At 39.2% G+C, this 24,122-nt stretch overlaps 1 protein-coding gene across 2 annotated transcripts in view; it reads left to right on the top strand.

Moving 5' to 3' along the window:
- The window catches only part of LARGE1 (LARGE xylosyl- and glucuronyltransferase 1), a 333,162-nt gene that overhangs the window by 289,633 nt on the left and 19,407 nt on the right, over positions 1–24,122 (top strand). For both annotated transcript variants that reach the window (XM_026852223.1, XM_026852234.1), the window contains 2 exons: positions 12,385–12,548; positions 17,004–17,282. In XM_026852223.1, coding sequence (XP_026708024.1) covers positions 12,385–12,548; positions 17,004–17,282 — 443 coding nt within the window. The remainder of the gene's footprint in view (positions 1–12,384; positions 12,549–17,003; positions 17,283–24,122) is intronic.

Genomic DNA, 24,122 nt, shown 5'->3' with positions numbered 1-24,122 from the left:
GAGTTGGTAGTGTGGGTGGTCCAGTGCAGAGGGGACTCAGGAGAATTGAGGTCAGTGCTCAGATTCCAGGAGTCACACTGTGAAAATTATTTAATCTCTTTGTGCCTCAGTTCCTTGTCTATAAAACTGTCATATTAATCCTGCCTTTCCCCTGGATTCTATTGCACTTTTTGCCTACTTGCCTTTTAAAAATCCCCAACAAAGGTAACATCACCAACTGAAAATGAGGATATGGGCTCATAATTCCTTAGACCTAAAACTTTGCAGGGGAAGGAGTTGTTTCTTGCTGTGTGTTTGTTCAGCATACAGTGATGTCAATTTTGGCTAGTAGATACTAATGCACAAATAATGAAGAAGAGATTAAAATACCAAGACTACTAGATCTAGGTCTATGAGTTTTTGCCATGCTGCAAACTATAGAATGAGTTAACACTCAGGTACATGTAGACTGTGAGACTACAGTTTTTTTCTGCACTGCCCCTAATAAAACACAGCAGCATTTATGTGTATCTGCATAAAACTTGCAATCAGAACTTTTCAGATTAAATTTTCAGATTTTCATTTGAAAATGGTTGAAATCAAGGATGTTTACATACAGATGTTCTTAAGTGTGTGAGTGTCTTAGTACATATAATTCTGATGTAAAAATCTGTTAACTGAATTCTAGACCAAGTACCAATTTTGTCTATGTAGTCTAAAAGGAAATTAAAAGGAACCTGTAACATTTTATGTTATCTTCAAGAAAAAAATATCTAAAGTATACAACATTCTTTATATAAAAATCAATAAAGCAAAGCCAGTATCATGTGCACATTAGCAGTTAAGAAGTAATTGGCAGTCAACAGCATCATTGAGGCTTGTAGTGTTTCCATTTAGTCTGTGGATAAAATGACCACAGGAGATGCCATTCCTAATTTTTTAACTATAGCGCTCAGAGATTGGATAGATATATTTTAGTCCAAGGAATGGATTCCGAGATGCTGGACCATGCTACTGTCTTCTGAAAGGAGCAGGAAATGATGAGAAACTGGAGATAAACATTAACTGCAAGAGACTGAAGGAGTGATCAGAGGGAAAGAGAGAGGAAAAAGGCAAGTGCACAGTGAGAGCAAAAGCACATGGAGAAGGAAAATCCTCTGCAAGAGTGAGAGGCTTTTAGACAGTTAAGTGAACTGAATGTGATAAAAGACCACTAAGAGTCTGACCATCAGAGACATCATGATACAATAGACAGAGTAGAGGATAGATTAGGCAGAGAAAAGGAGAGTGAGACATCAAAAAAAGACAACAGAACAAAACACACCTTCATCACACTTCAAGAATGCAGGTTGAAATTATACTGAATTCACAATATGTTGTGTAGGTTCAAAGAGCATGAATGCAGTCAGAGACTTGGTGCTATATTTTCCAGAGCTCTGTAAATCCTTAGTAAACAGATTTATTCCAGTTGCTGGGGAGCAGTGCACAATGAATGCAGGTTCTTGCTGCTGAAAATGGCAGTCCTGAAAATTTAAAATGGCTCATTTTACTGAACTGGTATCTAGTTGACAGACACTGGAAATGACTAACTGTTCAAGCCTGTTTTTTATTCAAGACAAGTAGAACACAATATGGTATATGGTATGTCTTGTGTCTGAAAAAGAAATGTAACTCATTCTTCCATTTATAAATAATAATTAAAAAAGAGATACTGGAAAAGAATGAGATAGACATACAAAAATAAATGAATCCTTACTTGCCAAGAGACACCAAAAAGTTAACAACCTTCTATCAAAACAATCAGATACAGAACAAAAACTAACTTCAGATAGCTTAGGAGTAGTCACTTAGGAGAAAGCATCGGTTTTTATTAGTTACCCTTGATGTAGGCTCCTCTCTAAAATTGACTATGTCCTTTTTATTGTAGAATACAAAAGCAAGTTTCAGCTTTGAAGTTATGAGACCCTAAGAATAGGATTATCATGAAAACCACTCTCTGTCTGCTACAGAACATGCAGTGTCACAGGTGTCCTATTAAAATACAGTACATTCCGATGATCTATTGCAGGATAATCTTCAGAAGCAGAGTATCTCGTAAGGTGAACAGGGAACCACTGTTTGTCATTCTTCCTATCATGATTTGAGCCCAGAGGGCAACTGAGCACAACACAGCCTCTCACTCACCCCTTCCCCCACAGGAATGGGGAGAAGAAAATAAAGCAAAAGGCTCAGGAATTGAGATAAGGATAGGGAGGGGTGATCACCCATTATGGTCATGGGCAAAAGACAGTCTCATTAGGGGAAGAAAAAGAACATCAATTTGTAGCAGCCAAAATAACAAGTCAGAGCGTTCTTTTTTCTTTCTGCAGGCCCGGGGCCATCTTTCTTCTTCCTATTTCTTTTTACAACAATACATACTTAGGCTCTCGTTATAGCTCTTACTTCATAATTGACAAATCAGCAATTAGACAGCTATCAATCCTTTCTCCTATCAGCATAAGACCACTCTAACATGCGCTGTGCAGACCAATCACCTTCTTGTTCATGCGCTGTTCACGCGGCGGTAACTTCTCACAGTTTAGTACTTTTCCACAGTTCAGTGTTGCAGCTGTCCGTTGTTTTTCCCTGCCACCTTGGAACAACTCAGCAGTTTCTTATCTTTCTCCCAGGGCCTGTTTCTCATCCAAGCGTTGCTGCTTCTCAGGGGCTACGCAGAGCTGACAGGCCGATGCCGACCCACCTCTCCCCCACAGCTGCGCAGGGCTGACAGGCCAAAGCCAACTTGCATTTCTCCCACATCAATTTAATTCAAACACTAATACCACCACCACTCAACAGAGTAGGACAGTGAGAAGCATTACCGTATCTTTAAAAAAACACCTTCCCCTACCCCTCCCATCTTCCCAGGCTCAGTTTTGTTCATGATTTCTCCTCCTCCTCCCCACAGTGGTGCAGGGGGTAGGGAATGGGGTTACAGTCAGTCCCTCCACTCCTTCCTTCTCAGTGGAAGGACTCTTCACATCCTTCCCCTGCTCCAGCGTGGCATCCCTCTCACAGGAGACAGTCCTCCACAAACGTTCTTTGACATGAGTCCTTCCCACGGGCTGAAGCTCTTCCCAAGATGCTACAACCTGGGTGCCTCCCATGTGTTTCATTCCTCCCAGTGCTGAACTACAGCAGTGGGGGCTTCTTCCCACAGAGTTGGGCACAGCCAACAGTGCTTCATGGGCTACACATCAGCATCGGTGGCCTCCATAGGTGGCAGCAGGGGTGGCCTGCCCTCTCACCATAGGCTGCAGGGAGGCTCTATGCTGGTGCATCTCCCCCACACCCCTTTCTTTCTCCCACTGACCTCTGTGTTCACATAGGTGTCCTCCTTGCAACTTATCCTCACAACTCATCCTCCTCCTCCCAGGTTCCCCTTCTTAAATATGTTATCACAGAAGTGCAGCCACCATAGATAATTGTCTTGGCCTTGGCTAGAGGTGGGTCCAACTTGGAGCCAGGGGAGCTTTGAGAAGCTTCTCATAGGGGTCACCACTGTAGCCCCCTCCCCTGCTACCAAAAACTCCCTTCATACACAAAGACCCAGCACACTCTCAGTAAAAGAGGAGTAAAAAAGTGGAAATCACAACTAGCAGGTTCAAAACATAGACATTTCACCCATGATGTAAGGAAGCTTTAAGCAGGAGGTAATGTTGCTAAGAATATACATATGCCAAAAGTGACTCTTCATGGAAAGAAAATCAATCAGAACCACAAGATCAGGACTAAGGGAGCATTCTGAGAAAGCATCACCATACATTTGCTCCACGTTTACACTCCTCTCTAGGCAGCCAGCTCACAGTTGGAGACAGGATGCTGGGCTACATGGACCTTTTGTCTGACAAGATGCAGCCATATATTTCCATTAGGATTCCTAAGCATAGGATTTATACAAAGGATATAATCTTTCTCCAAAGTCAAGTATGGAATTGCTATTTGATTTATCTTAGTGCCTATTATTTTTCCTTTCTCCTCTGAATTGAGACTAGCAGCCCCAAAATACAATTGGGCTTTATTGTACTAGGCATTGTATATGGGTAAAAGGTGCTACTTCAGCTGGCTGGGATTCTCTGAACTGTAGACAAAATGTTAGAATAGCTCTGATGATTTTCTAAACAGAGAGAATTACTTTAGCATTAAATGCACTGAGCCCTGTTATGAAAGAAGCAGTGGTTTGTTGTGGGTCTGTCACTGTCTGACTGTATCAGAATCTACCCTTAAGGTCTTGTTCCACTATGCCAGCCATTACTTCTCTACAGTTTAATATTTGTAATGATGTTTTCTTTAAAATGCAACCTGTAATTAAGGGATCTCATCTGTAATTAAAATATCTGTAAAACATTAAAAGGAAATGTGTCAGTGGGTACCATTGGGCTGATTCTCTTACTCTAAGGCCCTTTTACACTTCTCATCAGTACTAAGATGGTTAAAATGAATGTAAATTATGCATCTTCCCTTTTTCAGGACTCTTTATGGTGCTAGAGAGATGTAAAGGGGCATTTGTTTAAAAGATAATCAGACCTTAATCTCACTTTTCCTCTGTGTATGTGGGTACATACATGTATGCTTAAAGATATATGTCTATATGCATGTGGAAGGATTTGCTAAGGAAGTATAATACTGCAGACTGAATTTTAACAGGTCTAAAGGCAGTCTTTGGATCTCATACTGCATCGTCCTGATCTGGTCAATTTTGATCTTCAGCTGCACCACACAGCACTGTTTCCAAAACATTACAGATGGGAATGAACTGAACAGATAGGGCTCTGAAACTGAAGTATAGGAGGCAAAGAAATATAGACTGGGGTTCTTCTGTTTATGTAAAAATGCTTATATATATGTCTATGTGCACATGCGTGTTTCATCCTTTCCTTGAAATATTCCAAGCTGAAGGACACTGTGTGTCGCAGAGATAGGCTGTGGACAGAAGCTGCCACACACTTCTTGCCACAGAGTAGTACTCTAAGTTCCCTTTATGCAATATGTACTAAAATACGATTACACGGAGCAGATTCTTCTCTGCAAATTGGTATTGCAATCACCTCTTTTCCTTTTATGCAGATTCTGGATGGGAAATTCAGAATATGAACTAAATCCTCCTGTAAACACAGCCATGGACTCAAGTTGCCTTTGGAGCGTGCCTTTAGTCATTCCATCCTACTTACTCTGTGCTATTTCCCCCTTCTCACTCCTTCGTTCTTATTTTCATGCAATGCAGATTTTTTGGGAAACCCACAAAGGCAAAGCTCACAATAATCTTGAATCTGAATGCTTCCTATTGACTTTTAAATGCTTATGTCCAGCATTTCATTCTAAAGGACCTACTGTAAAGACTAAAATATTCCAGCAGGATCTTTTGTGTACCAGCCTATCTCTGTAGTTACACTTTGAGATAGATACTGTAAGCCTAGTTTTAGCACACACTCAACCTTTTAGGATTCTCATAAAACTTCTTTCCTGCAGACAGCTTTTCAACCAGGTACTTCTGCCAAATCATTAAATCTGAAGGTTGAATGAAGTGTCCCCTATTCATGAAACCTGTATCCTGATCCAAAGCCCAGAGCAATATCAGTGGGAGGTTTATCACTGATTTTGCTCAGTTTAAGAAAAGGCCGGTAGATTCCTATTAGAAAAGACTTTCAGAAAACACAGGAAAAATTTCTCTGCAGATTTTTATTTTCAGATTTTCAAATCAACAATGCAGAGAAAGAGTGTAAAAAATCTAGTTTCCCTGAAAACACTTGCATAAGTGTATACTTACTTACTAACTGTTTTTACTTATTTGTGTAAAACCAGAGATTCTTATTAGCATATGGCTGTGCATACCAGCTTGTAATATCCACCAGAAGAGCAGGAGATTCTAGCAATGTACCACATAGTAAAAACTCTACTAACAGATTTAGCAATTTTTGAATATCTAAAAATAGCAAGCAAAGGGAATTTCCAAATCAGTATCAGGGTGCTGAACTTGCAGTAATACTGATGCTTTGAGGACCCTTTGCTCCTGCAGAATTTCAGAATACTTCATCATTTGTAGGACTGGGATTTAAAGTTACTATATTGTTATGACATAGTCTTTCTCTAATAATAACAGGTGGTATGCAGCAGTTTTATGGTGAAATCCTGACTTCCCCAGCTGTGTTGTTGCTATTATTATAACTATTATTGTTATTATTAAATGCTGAGGTGGTAGACCTGTTAGTTGCCTCAAAGTTGCCATTATTCCACTTTCAACTGCTTATAATATTGCTACATGAGGGATCATGTGGATCGTGTAGACTGGGATTTTTTTGTTGTTGTTGTGCTGTTTTTAAGTGAAACATGGGAAAAAGCTTGGGGGGATTATCCACACCGCAAGTTCTGATGACTCTCATGAAAATACTTCAGAGAAGGAATTGACTTTTGGGGCAGAAACATGTCTTTTGCCAGCCTGGTAAAAACTTAGGCAGATTATAATGCTGAGAAATTGTGGTTTACACACTGTCAGTAGTATTTTCTTTGACTTTAGAGAGGCTCAGATCTCTGGAGACTTTCTTAGGAGAAAGCATGGATATGCCTGACGAGGTTATATGTATCGCAGTGACACAGCAGAGTTGATCATGCAGGCAGGGGACCTGGACAAAGACTGGCATTTTCTGTGACTGTTTCTTCTGAATGCTCCATGTCACATTCTGACTGGACAGTAGAGCTGAGAGCAGGAATCTATTTGGTCTCTGTTCTGAGGGATATCCATTGCCCTCACTGACATCTGGACAGTATGAAGGAGAAACAAAAAACAAAAACAAAACAGATTCACATATGAAAGGGATGAAAGCTACATCAAAGGCAGAAAGGAAAAAATTGAGACATAGGTTCTGGAAAAAGAGTGTTTGTAGCAGGAAGAGGAAAAGACTGATGTGTGCCTGTAGGCTGAGGGAGATGGCAGACTACTTGAATAGGGACTATGAGACTAGGAACAGGGCTGAGACTGACTTAGACTGTGGAACTTGCCACACAGGAAGGAACAGGGCTAGGAACAATATGGGGAAACAAAATAAGGAAGCCAACCTGTCAAAGCACTGTGCTGCAAAGAAGGTATGGGAACAGTTCAGCCAAGGAGTTTTGGCAGGAACCTGGAGAAAGGAGATGCAGAGGACTACCAAGATCTGACATCTGCAGCTGAGATCAAGGGGAGTTGTACTTCATATACACAGTCTAAGATATTATGCATGACTTAAAATTATGTTGGTTAATTGCAGCCAAGATAAGTCATTACTTCCATTGAGCAAAAGCATTAGCTACTTTTTACATGCTACAACAAAATTCCTCTTGCTAGGTAGACTTGCTCAGATGCTATCCTCTGTCCTTAGCACAGCTTTGTTTCACAGAAGGCTCAATTTGACCCACGGTGAATGTACAAAATTTTATGGTGTGGGAGGAATAATATGGGATTAGTCTGGCTTTTATTATTAATGATTGGAGAAGCCAGAAGTACTTTATGTAGGTCATCCCAAACAAGACTCAGTGAATGCTTTTTCCTCCCTACATCATCATCTGCTTTGTTTATGCCATGCTAAAGGCAACAGTTAATTCACACACTTTGAAAGTGCTAAATGTTGCAGTCCAAATTGCCTACTGGTGGGAGCTGTGACAGCTGCACAGGAGGAAATGAAACTGCTGCAGTTTATAACCAGATTATAGTTTCATCCTGGTCTGGTGTTAGTTTTCATCTCAGTGGCTAAACTGTGTTGATTTTGTGCTATGAATCTTAACTGTGCACACCTGGGAGAAGGAAAGATGATCTGAAAGTTAAGTTTTCATCTAAGCTACTCTGTTCCTGTTGTGTTAGCATGATATTGAGTGACTGGCTGACATAAGCCTACTGTCATCTCACTTCACCTTAAACACTTGATGAGAGAGAGGTGCCTATATTAGGGTTTTTATCCCCTTCCCCAAGATCTAAATAGCCTCTAGACACAAAACATTGGTTGTTGGTGTTTTTTTAAAATATCACTAATCTCAAAGAAAATACTTGTGATTTTTTGATTGATCTCATCTGAGATGAAATCCTGTAGATTTTTTTGGGAAGTAATTTGTTTGTGTGATACAGCAGCTAAAAAAGAAAAAAAAAAAACAACCCTAGGAACAGCCTTAGGAAGGGAGATTTATGAGCAGATGATCAGGTTCGCTGGTGAAAGGTCCATGTTGTGTGTTGTGTATCATATGGGTCTACCATATATCACATGGATAGAAAACAGCACCTCATCTCATAACAATGCGTTAGTCAGACAAGTAGACCTGGTAAATCATGACAATTTATGGTAGAGTTTAGTGCCTTTCTGTCCTGCCTGTACCTCTCTGGCCAGCCTAGCTTCAAAGACTACTTTTCCTCAGATGAAGTCTTATCACCTGCCACAGCTGGTTGCCCAGAGAAGTAACTTAGTGCATGTTTTTAAATGTATTTGTCTTTTGGCATTATGCCTGTCATAGCTATCATTTTTATTTCTGAAACAAGTAACATGCTGCTAATGAAAGCACTTCTTTTTTCCCACTACAGTATTTCCTCAGAGAACATTTACTATACAGCATCTGAAAAGAATACATTTTTCAACTCTGAGAGTGTTTCCTAGAGGTTGCATTTCCCACATGCTCAATAACAAGTAGCCATAGCATTGAAAATCTTATAGAAAGTCAATCTTATGCTAAGCAGGTACTCGCTTATGAGAATACATGCTGTCACTCTAAGGTTGAGAAGTCTTTGATATATTAGGAATACTGTCATAAGCATAATGGAGGGGTCCATGATGGGAATGCCATCTTTTTATCAAATTCAGCTGACATTAAGGTCCTCATTCTGAGGTTGCACTGTGTTTAAGTAAACATTTCTTTGCATAGATCTGTCAGCATTCTCATTATAAACCCACCTTCTCAAGAAGACATGATGTAGGAGCAAACCTTAAACCAAGCTATAAGTTCTTTGTCTGTAAATAATGGTTCCACACAAAGTGCATACTGTAGATAAGATTATATAATTTGAGAAATTTTATGTGATCATATAACTGAAAAATAATATGAGCTAACTCAGAAAGGGATAAATTTAAGGATATATAAGTGTCTGTCTGACAACTCCCTGTCTTTTGAATATCATGCATCTTTAACATTCTTCATTTTAAATGTGTGTGTAAGAAATGGCATATGACTGTGTGCAATATGTTTTTATAGGCTGTATGTGTCTCTTCATTGTAAAGAGGAAGCAGCCTTTATATGTGATACTGGGCATGGGTATCTGAATATATATATATATATATGAATGAGCGGAACAAAGAAAGTGAGAGGGTGAGAAAGACTCTTCAACTGCATAAAACTGTGCAGTACCCAGCTTCTGGTCCTGATAGTTTGGTCACATCATACTGTTGTTAGCTTCAGTGAGAGAGCTTGTGAGCTTATGGGCTTTGCTGGATCAAATTCAGAGTGCCCAACATGTCCAGCATTGCTTCCAGTATTGCTTCACACACTATTGCATTCCAGTGCCTGTTGCCTCACCATTGCAGGGCAGGCCCATCCTTAATGCAGACTGTTTTCCACATACAGTGACAGTGCTACAGGCCAAATCACAGCCTGGCCTTTGCTGATGGTCCTACCTGATGGAGAACACCTTAAGTAAGCTGTGTTAGCTCCTAAGGCTGCCTAGCATTTTAGCTTCTTGCTATGAGCAGGCAAGGATTGCACAAGCATTCCTGCAAAGTGCTGATGAAGCTGTGTTTCTGATCCTGCCAGGTGTTGCCCACATATTGACCATGGCTCTCAGACAACCTGTGCTTGGGCTTCCCCCTGGCAGCCTGCCTGCACTCAAGCAAGGGGTCCTGGGGGAAAAGGCTGGCGGCGGGGAGTCAGTGACCGCCATGCCCACGGTCCTTCTAGGGACTGCTCTCTCCAAGGGGTATGATCACAGTCATCTCATATCTTCTCTTGATTCCCAACACTACATACAGTACTGAGGATGAGTCCTGGGAAGTGCCAGGGCACTCGTGGACTATCAGCGTAGCTGCGGGCTCAGAAGAAGTCTGACAGGGCAGCAACAAATCTTGACCCTACGAAATGTGGCAGAAAGAGCAAGATTTCCCTTTCCCTCTGTTTGCTGTTCACCATCACCAACTTTATGACTTTGTGAGTTTCACCATCAGAATACTCAGGCCACTAAGAAGCTGTGTCTCCTCGTCTTCTCCCACCCAGGGTTCTGTAGTGCACAAAGCCATGATTTAGCCCCAGATGTTATTAACTCATAATTAAGTGTTTATATTCTCTTAGCTTGCAGCTGGAATGTAATCTGGTAATCATTCAGAGACTGCCTGGTTAATAGCAGCTGTGCAATTCTAAATTTCTAGCCTGGTCATCTGTATGTACAGCAGGATAGTAAGGTACCCCTGAAATCTGCTTTGCTATTGCTTTAACCATTTAAATTTCAATCATCTCCTTGACAGTTCTGTTAAGGGCATGCTGATGTCTCTTTTCAAGGAAGGAACAGAAGGACACAGTATTTTTTCTAGTTGGTGTAAATATTGGGTTTAATTCAAATATTGTTTGATCATGATTTGGAAAATGAAGTACAGGCTCAGCTGAATGATGATTTGTAAACCAGAATGAATGAAACTCCAAGTATACATAAAAGAACTCCTGACTTCTTTTCCACCAAAAGAGATCTTGATTTCAATAGAAGTTTTGCCTGACTAAAGATTTTTCAGGATTTAGACTCTCATCTTTCTAACAGCCGTCTCTCTTGAGGGATGTTTTAAGATCTGTGCAGAACAATAGAACAGAAGAATGAGAGCCTGATCCAAAAGCCTGATCATTGAAATCAAAGGAGGTATTTCCATTATTCAAACAAATATTACAGAGTGCTGTACAGGAGAATATCAGGAATTATTCTATCAGCCTTCACAGGAAAACATGCAGCTGTAAGCATTATTTGTTGATGGCAACCATTATGCTTATAGTTCCAAGAACTACAGCTCTTCTTAACAGAGTATTAGAACAAGAAATACCTAAATTTTCCTTTTTTTTTTTTTTTCTTAAAGATGGTGAAACTATTACTTTAAATCCTTCTAAACAGGACAAAAAGAAGATATTTTGAAATTTAAATGAATGTCTATAATTCAGTAATGCGTTTGTTGCATGAAACAGTTTAAGTGCACTGTGATTCTTATCAAAACTTGTAAAATTCCTATAAAATGAAGATTTTTATTATGTACTGAAAAATATGCAATCATATTCTTCTTATAGGATGCTATTAGGAAATAAAATATTAAAATGGAACCTTTATTAATAACATATGTTTTAGAGCAGCATAAATGGAACTCTATTTGACATGTAATTTTCTTCTTCATTACGTTTTTTGTAGTACATTTTACAGGAGGTATGACTGATTTTTCCTTTTAAATCAGCAAGTTTTAAATAATCTAGCCAGATGTTTGCCTTAAAAATAATATAGTTCAGGGATGGAATTGGTCAGCTTCATAGATGTGTGGTCAGTTTTTCTCTTCCTCCTTTCCTCAGAGCTAAACTTTTATTCTCTTAAAGCTACATGTCTAAGTGAATCTGGATTGGATTCCTTTGAGATGCCCATTTTGACTTTGAAGTGGCTTGGTTTCCAAGGGAGAAAAAAACCCCATTCCTTCTCTGCTAATCTGCTGTCCTTTGGATTTTTCAAACCAGATACCCAGAAGCATAAATCCCATTAAAAGTGTAGGCTTATTTCCAGCACCTCTGCATTTGAAAGAATATTTTCATTTCAAAATTGAACTGGTGCAGGTGCATAAATCTCAAGAGATGAAATAATGATCAGTTAAAGATGTTACTTTTCCAGCTGTCTGTCCATGGTGATAGCAGCAATTTCCTATTCTCCAACAGAGGCAGCAGAATGAGAATTGCTCAGTCCAGCACGTACAAGCTTAATCTGTTACTGAGTCTTGCCTAATGGATCTGTATGTCTACGAGTAGTTTGAAACATTGCTTCTAATAAGGAATGACAATATGCATCACATTGGAGCATTAATTCTGAAACCTGATGATTATTAAGCTTGTGATTGTTCACTGTTTCATTGCTAGTCTGGATGTTGAAAGTATGTAATAATACAGATAATATATATAATATATAGACCATAATACAATGGTCTGTCTGCCTTATCAATTTATTTACAAGTGCTTTCTTCTAATATCTTGTCCAGTGACTTGCAGGAACAAGGCATGGGAAAACCCTGCTTCTCTGTATGTTCCACTTCCGCTCCCTGTTGCCTCATGCTGCAAGTTCCCAACCTCCTCATTCTCTTTGATTTGCTAAAATAATTACAAGAACTTATCTTTATGTCCACTCTTTCCTTACAGCTCCAGAAACAGCTGTCTGAGCTGGATGAGGATGACTTATGTTATGAATTTCGTCGAGAACGTTTCACTGTCCACCGCACTCATTTGTATTTTCTACATTACGAATATGAACATGCTTCAGACAATACAGATGTAACACTGGTGGCTCAACTATCAATGGACAGGTAGGGAGAATTGCTTGTTCATCTGGAAGCGAGAGACAGTATTTTCTGACAGAGATATCCCAACTATGTAGTGCTTTGAGGAGAGAAAAAACTCACTTGCATAAAAATTTAGGTGTCATACTGTAAGATCTTTCTTGAATTAGGAGTAGCACATGTAGATATCACACACGCATCCAAACTTCAGTTCTGCAGTGCACACATGAGTGTGGGTAGAGTTCATGAGAGCTTGAATACTGGATCTGCAGGGGTTGTTACTTGTCAGGATTTTCAGGCATTTTTACTTTATGACACTTTTGCAGCAGCTTAGAAAAAACAGGAGATGTTTGTAGTTAGACTTAGGTAAGCAGTTGTACATGACCAAGTTTTTACACACAGTATTTCCTTATTAGGCATTGTTAGTTTTGCTTTCACTGGCATTTTCCTTCCAGAAAATTTCAATTAGTGATTTTTCTTATAGTCAAAATCAAAACTAAACATTTTAGTTTCCAATTGGGAAGTTGAAACTGATTTTTTTTTTTTCAATGTGCTACTGTGAATTAAAAAGTCTCCTTTTGAGAGGAGTCATTTTTATACAAATGTTATTTTTCAGAATAACATTTCTAGTTTAATTCTTCTCAACTTTCAGTTCTGATGTAAAGTGGAATTTAACTGGTATTTCATTTGGGAAAAAAAATCCATTTTGTGACAAGTTCCACGTGCACCTTTCTGAATCTTACCATTGCAATTAGTTAATATTTTTCAGAACCTCTGAAAGTGCAGTCCAGATCAGCCAGCTTTGTGAAATTTTGAATTGTCACTCTCCTTTTTCCTCCTGCTTCTCAGTTTGAATCTAGTCCAAACTTTGTAGTTACAGCTATCAGAGTTGGTTACAAAACAGATCAGAACTTGATTATCAGCCAGAAACCGGTATTTCATTTAGCAGAGCACATACAGAATACAACATGACCGGTGAATACCACCACTGCTACACCAGTGGAAGGTCAGCAGTATTGCAGGAGGGTCAGAGGAATTCAGATCAACAAAACATTTACAGCCTGTTTTAAAAATAAACACAGGCAAATGAGGGCTATTCTGTTTTGCCAGTGCCTCAGCACTGCATCCTGCACATTGTGTTATGATTTGCTATGTGCATCAGTGTCTGTTCTATTGATCTTTCATAGAGGAAACATTTCTTAAGTGTCCACAAACCTTTGACTAAAAAACTAAAGAAATAAATTAAGCCAGACTCTGAGTGCCACAGTAAATTTGTAAAGCTGTTGTGTGCGCATGATATATTTATTTTCTCTCCAGAATTTAATTCAAAAGAATAAGCTGGGGCTCAGTGCTGATTCACTGGCACTGATGCAAAGTCTGAGCATCTGTTTCCCTTTCTGGATCCTCACTGGGGCACATGTCTTTATTGATGGAATCACACATTTTTAGTCAGGAAGAACAGCCCTCCTGGTACTGTGCAGGAAAAATCTTCCCTACTTCGTTGGTGTGTTGCTACAAATTATTGATTTTAGTTGGAACTACTTTCTTTCAGCTAAAATCAATAAATAATATCATACCAAAGAACGGTTCAGCTGCTTTATTTTCTTTCACATCTTTAGGTACTGCCTTTTTTGTTTTTTTTTCCTGTGTCTTCTTTAAACCACTTTTATTAAACTCCTCCAGCATAGCTGTAGACATTTAAGAATAGTGTCGCAGATGTAAGATGACATATACATAAAGAGTGTGTTATATGCCACATTCCTGCATCGTTCCTTCAAATGATCATCTGAGATGAGGAAAGGCAAAAAAGCAACTCCCAGTGTCTCCAATTATAGTCCTGTTGGAGATGAGACTGACATGACAATCATGACAGGCTTATGTTTTCCTGTGCTACTCTTGGGGAAGGGAGGAGAGGGATGCAGTTAAGGAGCTACCATGAATGGCTTTAGATAGAAGCTTTGAGACAGACTTTGTTCAGTGCTATTTGTTGCTGGTTAATTGTCATCTTTTATGCTGATGTGACATTTTCTTGGATAATGGCTTGGTTGCATCTCTGTGGTTTTCATGCATGTGTTTTGGCTAGGCAGCCTTTTTAAAAGCTTGATATGCACCCAGGGTTCACAAATCAGACTGGGAGTTATGAAAATAGGAGATCAGGATGTGGATAAGAAGAGATACATTAACATTACACCATTTGAAGTATGGGCAAGAATGAGTTGTAAATTGGTTGAGTATTCTTAAGAAGAAAAGTGAAAACAAAGAATCTCACAAAACAATTGATTTCCAGCAAAATTCACTTGACTTAAACAGACCTTTAAAAATTTTCCAAGTAAATTATGACATCATTATTATGCATTACAGCAGTACATTTATTTTCTCTAGAGTCCTTAAGAGAACGCATTTTTCAAGACCACAAAGAAAACCAAAATAACTTGATCGTGTTGTGCTTAGAAACTCGTAATTCTAAGCTTTATGACCATATTGGAGGCTTATAACAACTTACAGAGAGCAGACTGTGGAGCATCACCCAGCAGTCCCTCTGCCAAACTCATGGAAGTGGAGCCTGTCAGTGAGAATGACACAGCAAAATGGAGTATTCTGAAGGGCACTAAGCTGTCCAGCTGGAAATTTATACTAGCAAAACCCAGTTCCCATTTAACTACCATGAAAAGCCTTGCAGGCATTATCAGGTGTGTCATTTAAACAAGTTATAGATGCCATTTGTCCACTGTATAGAATCCTTCAAAGGCATTTTGCTACATTTCTTGCTAGGCAAGTATTCCAGTTTTAAAAGGCTGCTCGAAATCTGAGTGCTGATGAATTGGAGTCTCCTAATTAATAGATTTGCACAATGTTGGAAAAAGGAAAAAAAAAAAAAAAAAAGAGTTTTTTTCTCTATTTGTTGTTTGTACAATCAAAAGCCTAAAGCCTTCACATACTTTTTAGATTTTTTTTTTTGATTTATGTTTCTAATCTGACTATATGTTTCAAGCTGATAATAACCTTTGTTTCAATAATAGATAAAAAGAAAATAATGTACCAGGTGTAGACTAGTAAAGGTAATATCTCATATCTAAGAAAAAAATGATTGTGTCATCTTGGATGTCATCATGATCATACAGAAAAAGCTATTAACATTAAATCAGAATGTGTGTTTGTTGGTGTGAATATATCAGTGCTTTCTGCTGGAAAGCTTAAGGAGATAGTAGGAGAAATTATTTTCTCTGATTACAATGATACAGAAAACTTTTCTTTGTCCTGTATAAATATTAATAGGAAAAATTTAGTAATGTAGATTTGGAACTGAGAGAAGATAATCATGTTGCATAGTCTACTCTTCCTAATTTTTAATAGAATATCTGGCTAGTCTGCATAGTTCATTTCCCTTTTTATTAACTCAAGAGGTTTTGTAATCAGTCCTTGCTGTATTTTTGGATGGCATATCTTAATGTCTAGGCGATTCTCTATAAATTACCCAAAGTGCTTAAACGATTTTGACCAGGCTGGATTCGATTTACATTTGTGTATGAGATCCTTTTGTAGTCATTTTCATCAATAGTATTGTAACTGATGAAAATTTTAAATTATTTACATCAATACAACCCATTTCAAAAGTGATTTAATTAAATTTGTGATACTGCTAAAACACATACAAGCTACTACTTTAAATTATGGTTTTGTCTGAAATGCTCTTTTGATATTCCGCAGCAATGCCGTATCTCTCCCTCCTTCTCTCCTTACTCCCTGCACAGAGTAACTCCCCTTTCTATTGATGTGTCATCCTTTTGCCCTTTCCCTGACAGTGAGTTCTAGTCAGTGCAAGTGTTCAGATAACTCAGTATTCCCTTGACCTATCACTTTTAACAATTTTTAAGATCTGACTAACTGCCGTTCAAAAATGTGGGGAAGGTTTTCCTAAACAGGAGGTAAAATGATCTGTGGGTCTGTACACCTTTCTCCTTCCACAAGCTTGTTGAAAAACACTGTAGTATGTTAGTGTGTGAGAACAGTTTGACGTGAACTGTGAATAGGGCACTATACACTGTTGAAGATTGAGACCTCTACCCTGTAAGTAGATCCAAACGGACAGATCCCTACAACTGCTCAAAGCTCCCATCAGATGAAGTCCCATCATGCATGTGGGTTTTCCTGCAGCATCAATACTTCAGGCAGAAAGGATGGTGTTGATTTCACCTAGCTTTAGATATCTGAGTTGTGTTTATCTGAGCTATGGCAGTCTTAGGCTCACTTGGATTCAGTGGAGAGAAATAGGCATATCTTGGGTGCAGTCCATCTGTCCAGAAGGAGACATCAACTTAGATGAGATGAATCATGCTGTAGAAATATTTATTGCTTTCCACAGCACATAAAGTGACCCCAATCTGTCTCAGAGATACATATCTGTATTTGATCAGATGAACCCAGGCAAAGATTCCCAGACAGGAGGACAGCCTTTTCTTATTCTCACCCTTCCTCTTTCAGGCTCCAGATGCTTGAAGCCATCTGCAAACATTGGGAAGGTCCAATCAGCCTGGCACTCTATCTTTCTGATGCAGAAGCCCAGCAATTTCTGCGCTACGCCCAGGGCTCAGAAGTACTTATGAGCCGCCACAATGTCGGCTACCATATCGTGTATAAGGAGGGACAGTTCTATCCTGTGAATCTGCTAAGGAATGTGGCCATGAAGCATATCAGCACACCATACATGTTTCTGTCTGACATTGACTTCTTGCCCATGTATGGACTCTACGAGTACCTCAGGTAAATGGACAGTGGAGGGATTCCATCACTGTCATCCGTATTTTCAGTCCCTCTACACCCCACCCTTCTCACATATTCCCAAAACAATGCAGTTTGAGCAGATCTGAAAGAGGCATCTTATAGATGTTTAAGGTGTGACAATGCCCAGCCAGGCACAATAATTTTTATGGTAGAGAAAGGGGCTGTAACTGGAAGCAATACGGTTATGAAAAACAAACCCTCAGGTCTAAATGATAGCAATCAGAATAATTCCCACAGAGCAGCAGAGAATCAATTTGAAAATTGAACTGGACTAAGTATTATTAAATGTGCAAGAACATCCTGTATTAGCAGAGATATGAACGAGGCAATTTCCCTAAACATCTCTGGTTCTTAATGTCACTGACAGAAAAAACATGCAAAGAATTACTGAACTTGTTGTTCCTGTGACACACTCTTAATCCAGTTCCATATCTTGGAAAGAGGGTGATAGTCTAACCAGCTCAAAAACATAACTACAACACTAGCACCTGTCAAAGCAATTGTGTACTGTATCATAATGAATTTGAGCAGGTTGGGCTGAGCAAACTACAGACGTCTGATCCATTATAAGTGAGTGTTTTTTAATAAAGACCTTTTTCCCCTACAGAGGCTGGTCATCTGAGGCCAAAGCATAGAGCAAGGAGGACACCCTGTGGCCAGACAGGAGGATTTCAATTCCTTAGTCCTGACCAGCTTTGTTTTTCTTCTCTGTTCTAATTTGGAAAAAGTTGATCAAAATTTTACGGTGAGGGTCTGCCTGTAGGTGATCTCTTTCAATCCATAAGCCCAAGGTTTTGGAGTGTAAAGGGAAATATACCTTCTGGTATTGTAAAATTCATTTGTTTCAGGCTTAACAGCTCAATAAGCATCTTCTCACTTTTCTCTCATGTGGAGAAGTAATTGCCTTTTCAATTTCTGCATCCAGTGTGGGGCCAAATTCGCTATTCAGGGGAATTTAACACCTCTCCTATGAAGAAAGGCTGAGAGAGTTGGTGTTGTTCAGCCTGGAGAAGGGAAGGCTCTGGAGAGATCTTACTGAAGCCTTTCAGTACTTAAAGGGGGCTTTTAAGAAAAATGGGGACAAACTTTTTAGAAGGGCCTGTTGTGATAGGACAGAGCATAGTGGGTTTAAACTAAAAGAGTGTCGATTTAGACTAGATAAAAGGAAGACATTTTTTATTATGAGGTTGGTGAACCACTGGCACAGGTTGCCCAGGGAGGTGGTAGATGCCCCATCCCTAGAAACTCTCAAGGTCAGGTTGAACAGGCTCTGAGCAACCAGATCTAGCTGAAGATGCCCCTGCCCATTGCAGGGGGGTTGGACTAGATGACCTTTGAAGGTCCTTTCCAACCCAAAGTATTTTGTGATCTTATAGCTTTTAAGACATTTCATTAATATCGTTGAAGTTTTATCACACTGTGTCAGATTGTTTCCCACGTACTTTAGGGATGCTTCTTTTTGACTTGTGCTAGGAAGACTCTAAAATAATTCTGTCCCTTGCATTAGCTGTCTCAAGGTACATGTAGGGACAATTGTTGTTATTCTATTCTTTGATGTTAGTGTTGCGTACTGTTACATTTCTTCAGATCTATGCTGGACACAATAAGGATAGCAGCTGTTGTTACTGACATATAGTTCTAAAAAGAAACTTGCTTCTCTGTGCTGCTTTGCAGTGCACTCATGGAAGCCAGCAGTGAAAGGAAGAACATGACAGAATGATATACCATAATACACTTTAGATAATACATGTAGTGATAATGTATTATAGAACTAAATGCATAGTGATGCCACCCATTGGTGCTGTTTCAGAAAAAAAACAGCTTCTCACTGACAGCTCTTGCATCCAAGACCATGTGTTACTCTACCAGCCTTTTGTGAAGCCCATACCACCTTAACTCTGACTGTGAATCTCTTATTGCCTGGGAACATTGAAACTGCTAATCTGCTGTTACCAGCTCCTTAAAAAGGTTTTGGATTTTTATGCGTGTGGACTAGAGGCTTTTGTTGCTTTTTCAATAATGATTTTTCTGATCAAAATATCAGGGAGGTGCAGGGAGATTATTTTAAATATGGATACCCTGTATTTTTATGCATTAACTGTTCCTACTGCCTCTGCATGTAGCTAATTACTGCTATCTATCTGAATGGCAGTGATTGTTTGTTAGAGAGGTGTACAGACGACATTTTCATCTTCTTTTTCTCGGACAGAACAACCATAAGCAAATAGAAATAGCGTGGTTTTTCAAGCATCGTTTTGTACAGGATGAGGCAGACAAGTCCCTCTCACTGCAAATTTGCTGATTTGCATATACTGTATATTGTGTCTGTACAGACAATATATTCTCAGAAAGATAGGAATTTTGAAAAACATTGTCAGCATATTTTGAAGGTGTTGTATGTGAAAGGTTAAGGCCAATTTTGAAGGAGAAACTGATTGAGTTGATGGTTACCTGTCCCTCTAGGTATCTGTTGCTAGCACTTAGATTTGTGCTAATTGAACTTTTTCACAACTGCTAAGTAAAACCATTTCAATGCTTTTAAACTCCATCAGACCCTGTTTTTGTCCTACCTTATTCTTCTGTGAAGTACAAATGGAAAGAAAAGTATTATTTCAATATATACAAAACTCAGACACTTTTTTTGGTCTGTGCTGAGTCTAAGTCTTTCGTCACCTTCCCTCATTAGTTACTGGGTCATTTTGTCATTGCCCCAGAGGTAAAGACATTTTCTGGTTGCTACAAGTAAGGTGAGTGGGTCATCCTAAAGTTACTTCTAACATAAAATAACTAGACAGGCTGCTTACCTACAATTGTCACTGAAGGTGACAGCGAGCATTAAAGTTCTTTCCTGACACATGTGTCTAAAATACACCCTCCACTTCCAGCAACACATTTAGCATGAATTGGGACTTGGCATCTAATCTCTATCCACAGGTTTTATACCTGTCCCCTGCAACATGAGTTGTGAAGTTACTTTTCAGCATCTCAGCAAGAGACACACTTCATATTGTGTTGCTTTTTATTTGTTAGATGCTTTTGTAGGCTATGCATTCATTGCTTTTGCAGAGAGGAAGAACATTCTAATGAATATAACAGTGAACTGACAGCTCTCCAGTTCTTACCACAAACTGTAACTGCCTTATTCGTTAATCTCAGACTAACCACTTAACAAGTCCTGATGCTATAAGCTAATTTGAATTAATGGACTTTTTGTTTTGTTTTGTTTTTTTTTTAATTCAGTGCTTTAGGATTAGATTGCTAGGCTTTCTGTGTCTGAAATTCTCTATCATCCAGAAATGGAAGTGATATTACTGACTGCCCCAATGAGGATGAGAGTTCTGTCTTAATTTTTGGAAAGGACTATGGAGATGGAAGGACTGATATCAACATGCTGGAGTTCATTCAACCTGTGAGAAGAGTCTTGTGATTTAAGATTAATTTCTTCCACACTTTGCAAAAAATAGGGTAGATTTAGAAATTTAACCCAACTTTCACTGTGTCAGAATGACATACATCAGGTCTGAACACAAAGATGCCTGGGAAACAGCTTCCTGGACAACACTAGCAAAGAGAAAGCTCTTCATAAAATCATATATCCTTTATTTGGGGAAAGAACAGATAGAGCCACATAGATACTGAATCAATATTACTGAATCCAAAAAAACATCCTTCATGAAGAAAGTGCAGGAATTAAACAGTTTACCCCATGCTAGTTTGCAAAATATCTAAATGTATTCCCTACCTTGCAACACCAACTGTGAAAATTTTCCTGTTCCAAGTATCACAGAACCAGTCAACCAGTAAATGGCACCTCCACTCAAAACAGGAAAAAAAGTTACCCCACAGGAAAAGTAGATTTGCTTCTAATAGGAAGAGGTTAGATTTTCAGCTGGTTGTCTGAGGAGCAGACTACTCACCAAGTTATCAGAAGAAAATGGAAGGTGTTTTCTTATCTTCAAAATCCTCCCTGCCATTATCACAATTTACATGACCTCTGTGGTCATTTGTCATGACTCAGGTTCAACAAGTGCTAGATGTCAGCACTGATTCCTTCTTCCCCTTACATTTGTCCTTTATGTCATTTAGCTCACATCAAAGACAGGCTATTGTATTTGGTCAGTGCTGCTAGACTTCTTGACTGAGCAGGTCTGAACTCCCAGCTCAGTTTTGACCAACCTCTTCACTTTGACCTTACCAACATGCATCTCAGATGCTCACATATCTAATGAAATATTTCCTCAGAGATTATCCTTCTATTTTATTTCACTCTTGAAGTGTCTCCACCACTTCTCTGTGTTTAACTGTACCCACTACAAGCATCCTGTTTTCAGACCTCTGCTTCTCTCTACTTACCTAACTTTTCATATTGGCCTTTGACAGTGCAAGTGATTTCAACCTCTTGTATCAGTTTTTTCCCTCTGCCTTTTGGTTTTCTCCATGAAGGTACTGTCATCTCTTCTTTCCAACTGTTCTGCCATTGACAGCTGTACTAAATTTGCAGATAACAAGAGTAGGGAGTGTGCAGTAAGAATTATTGATATCAACATAATTTTTGTGCTTGTATCCCATATCTCACAAAATTAGTTATGTTCAACACTAGCTTCAACACAACTTGCTCTGTCTGACAGTCTCTGCTGTTACCCTTGCTTGATACCTATACCTACTTAAGCTTCATCCAGCTTCAGATAGTCAACTTTGGTGGGCAGGATTGTCTCCTACTTTTAGCAGTGCTAAGCACAGCAAAGTCTTGATGTTTGCCTGGGACTTTTGAGCTCCATCAAACAAAGAGCTAGTAACAACCATAAGTGGAAGCTGCTGTTCCCTTGAAGAGCCCAAAGGATAAGCATCCCTGCCAATGTTACCTGCTCCTTCCTAGAACTGAATCCTCAAAGCTGTACTACTCAAGGCTGATAGATTGTACAGAGTCCAGAAAGCCTGAGATGTTGGAAGAGAAACTTATGTTAGTGTCCGCTACTCTCAAAGAAGGTATGAAGGGGAAGAAACATTAAGAACATCATAAAGACTGGATACTGGCACTGCTCAACAATTCTGGAAGGTCATGGAGGAGTCTTCTGTTTACATGCAGATATCTTGGCCATTAGTGATGGTGAGGGAGAAGCTAGTGAAAAAAGTACAAAAAAGTTATAAGAAGATTCTGTTAAAATCCTTTAGTTGTGAAAAATTCACTGGAATGTGGCAGATGTTCTTTAAACAATGCAAACTTTGCAGTAAGATGCTGGGAACAGATTTCTTTTTATAGAACAGGCCTATATGGTGATAGGAATTTTCTAAAATTCAGATTTTATTAAATAGCCCTCCTCTTCTTTTTCTCTGATGGCAATATAAATGAATTCTAGGTATTCTGGGCCTAGAAAAAAGATTTGTTTGCTTCTTCTGTTATTATGACAGTGATCCCAATTCGTTCATCTTATAAGGCTGTAGAGAGTTAGCTACTTGTCAGTATTGTGCTTGATTGCTTGTTGCAGTAACATAAAAGTCAGGACACTGAATCCTGTTAAGAGGAACTGACTTTGACAGGGAAAGAGAAGCATCTCATATGAAATATGAAGGTAATGAAAGGAAAATCAAGACAGTTATTTCTAATGACAAGCATAGAAAGATTCAGTTTGGGGGTGGAAAAGTGACTTACTTTTTCTTTGGGTTTTAGTTTGTTAGAAAGAATAGAATGAACACCTCTGGCAGGCAGGGCATAAGGTTGCTAGGCTGTTGCTTTCCTGTGGCAGTCATACTAAGGCCTCTGACTGGAGAAGGGCCCTACTGTGCACAATGCAGCGTGTGCACACTCATACACTGGAACAGCCTCTGCACTGAACAACTTGCTGTAGCAGGAGGCCTTATTTTTGCAGGATGAAGTGGTGAGATGAGACGCACCGCAATATGGTTAACAGTTAAGCTCTAATGTTTATTAGCAAAACAAGTCCTTATATATCCTTGTGACAGCAAATCCATGTGTTGCTCTGGCGCATGCTCATTTCAAAAACTTGTTCCTTTCAGCACTTTCAACAAGCACTACTAAGCGTGCACAACCGGTAGATAAGTTACTGTTTTGTTGTTCTAAAGAATCCTTTCTTATCTGTTTCTTCCCTAACAAGTACAAATTCTTTTGCTTTTAGCCGTCGTTAATCTAGACACCGTTAGTCTTCTAACACAAGTGTGTCATTAATTTAGACATCGTTAATATTCTAACCTGAATTCTGATGACACTTTTACACTGTCAGTGACGCAGATGGTTTGCGACCTGGCATACGCACCCACAACTTGTAGCAAAAGAAGGGAAAAAGTGAGGTATCTCAGTGGATCCAGTACGCAGCTCTTCTCTGCAGGAAAGAGCCTCTTTGCCCTGTCCACAAAGCCAGGCACAAATGAGCTCTGATCTCTGGGCACTACCATGCAGATGATTAACAATACTCAAAAAATCCCTGCTAATGTACAGTTTTGCTGATCTGTCCCATGTGCTGTTGAAGTAGATCTGTGCCTTGCCTTGAACAAAGACCAACTGTCATGGCAACAGCGTTCTTGACACCAAATATCTGATTCATAATGACGATAAGGTAACACTCACCTTGCAGGACACACAGAGCTCTAGAGCAAAGTTAAAAAGCAAGCGTGATGGCACAGCGTTACACAGAGAATAGTTAGGCTGAAGTGCAACCGAACTGTCCAGCTCCTTGCCTTTGTAAAGTCGTGGATATATCCCATTGGTTTAGAGCTGCCATTGACAGGGCAGATCTTTCCCATATATGTAGTAACATTCAACTATGTTTCTCTTAAAAGGGGTGGTCAGCTGGCCATGCTCTG

This window comes from Athene cunicularia (assembly GCF_003259725.1).
Source record: "Athene cunicularia isolate RWA chromosome 1 unlocalized genomic scaffold, athCun1 chr1_part1, whole genome shotgun sequence".
Taxonomy (NCBI): domain Eukaryota; kingdom Metazoa; phylum Chordata; class Aves; order Strigiformes; family Strigidae; genus Athene; species Athene cunicularia.
This window is presented reverse-complemented; position numbering and strand designations above follow the sequence as displayed.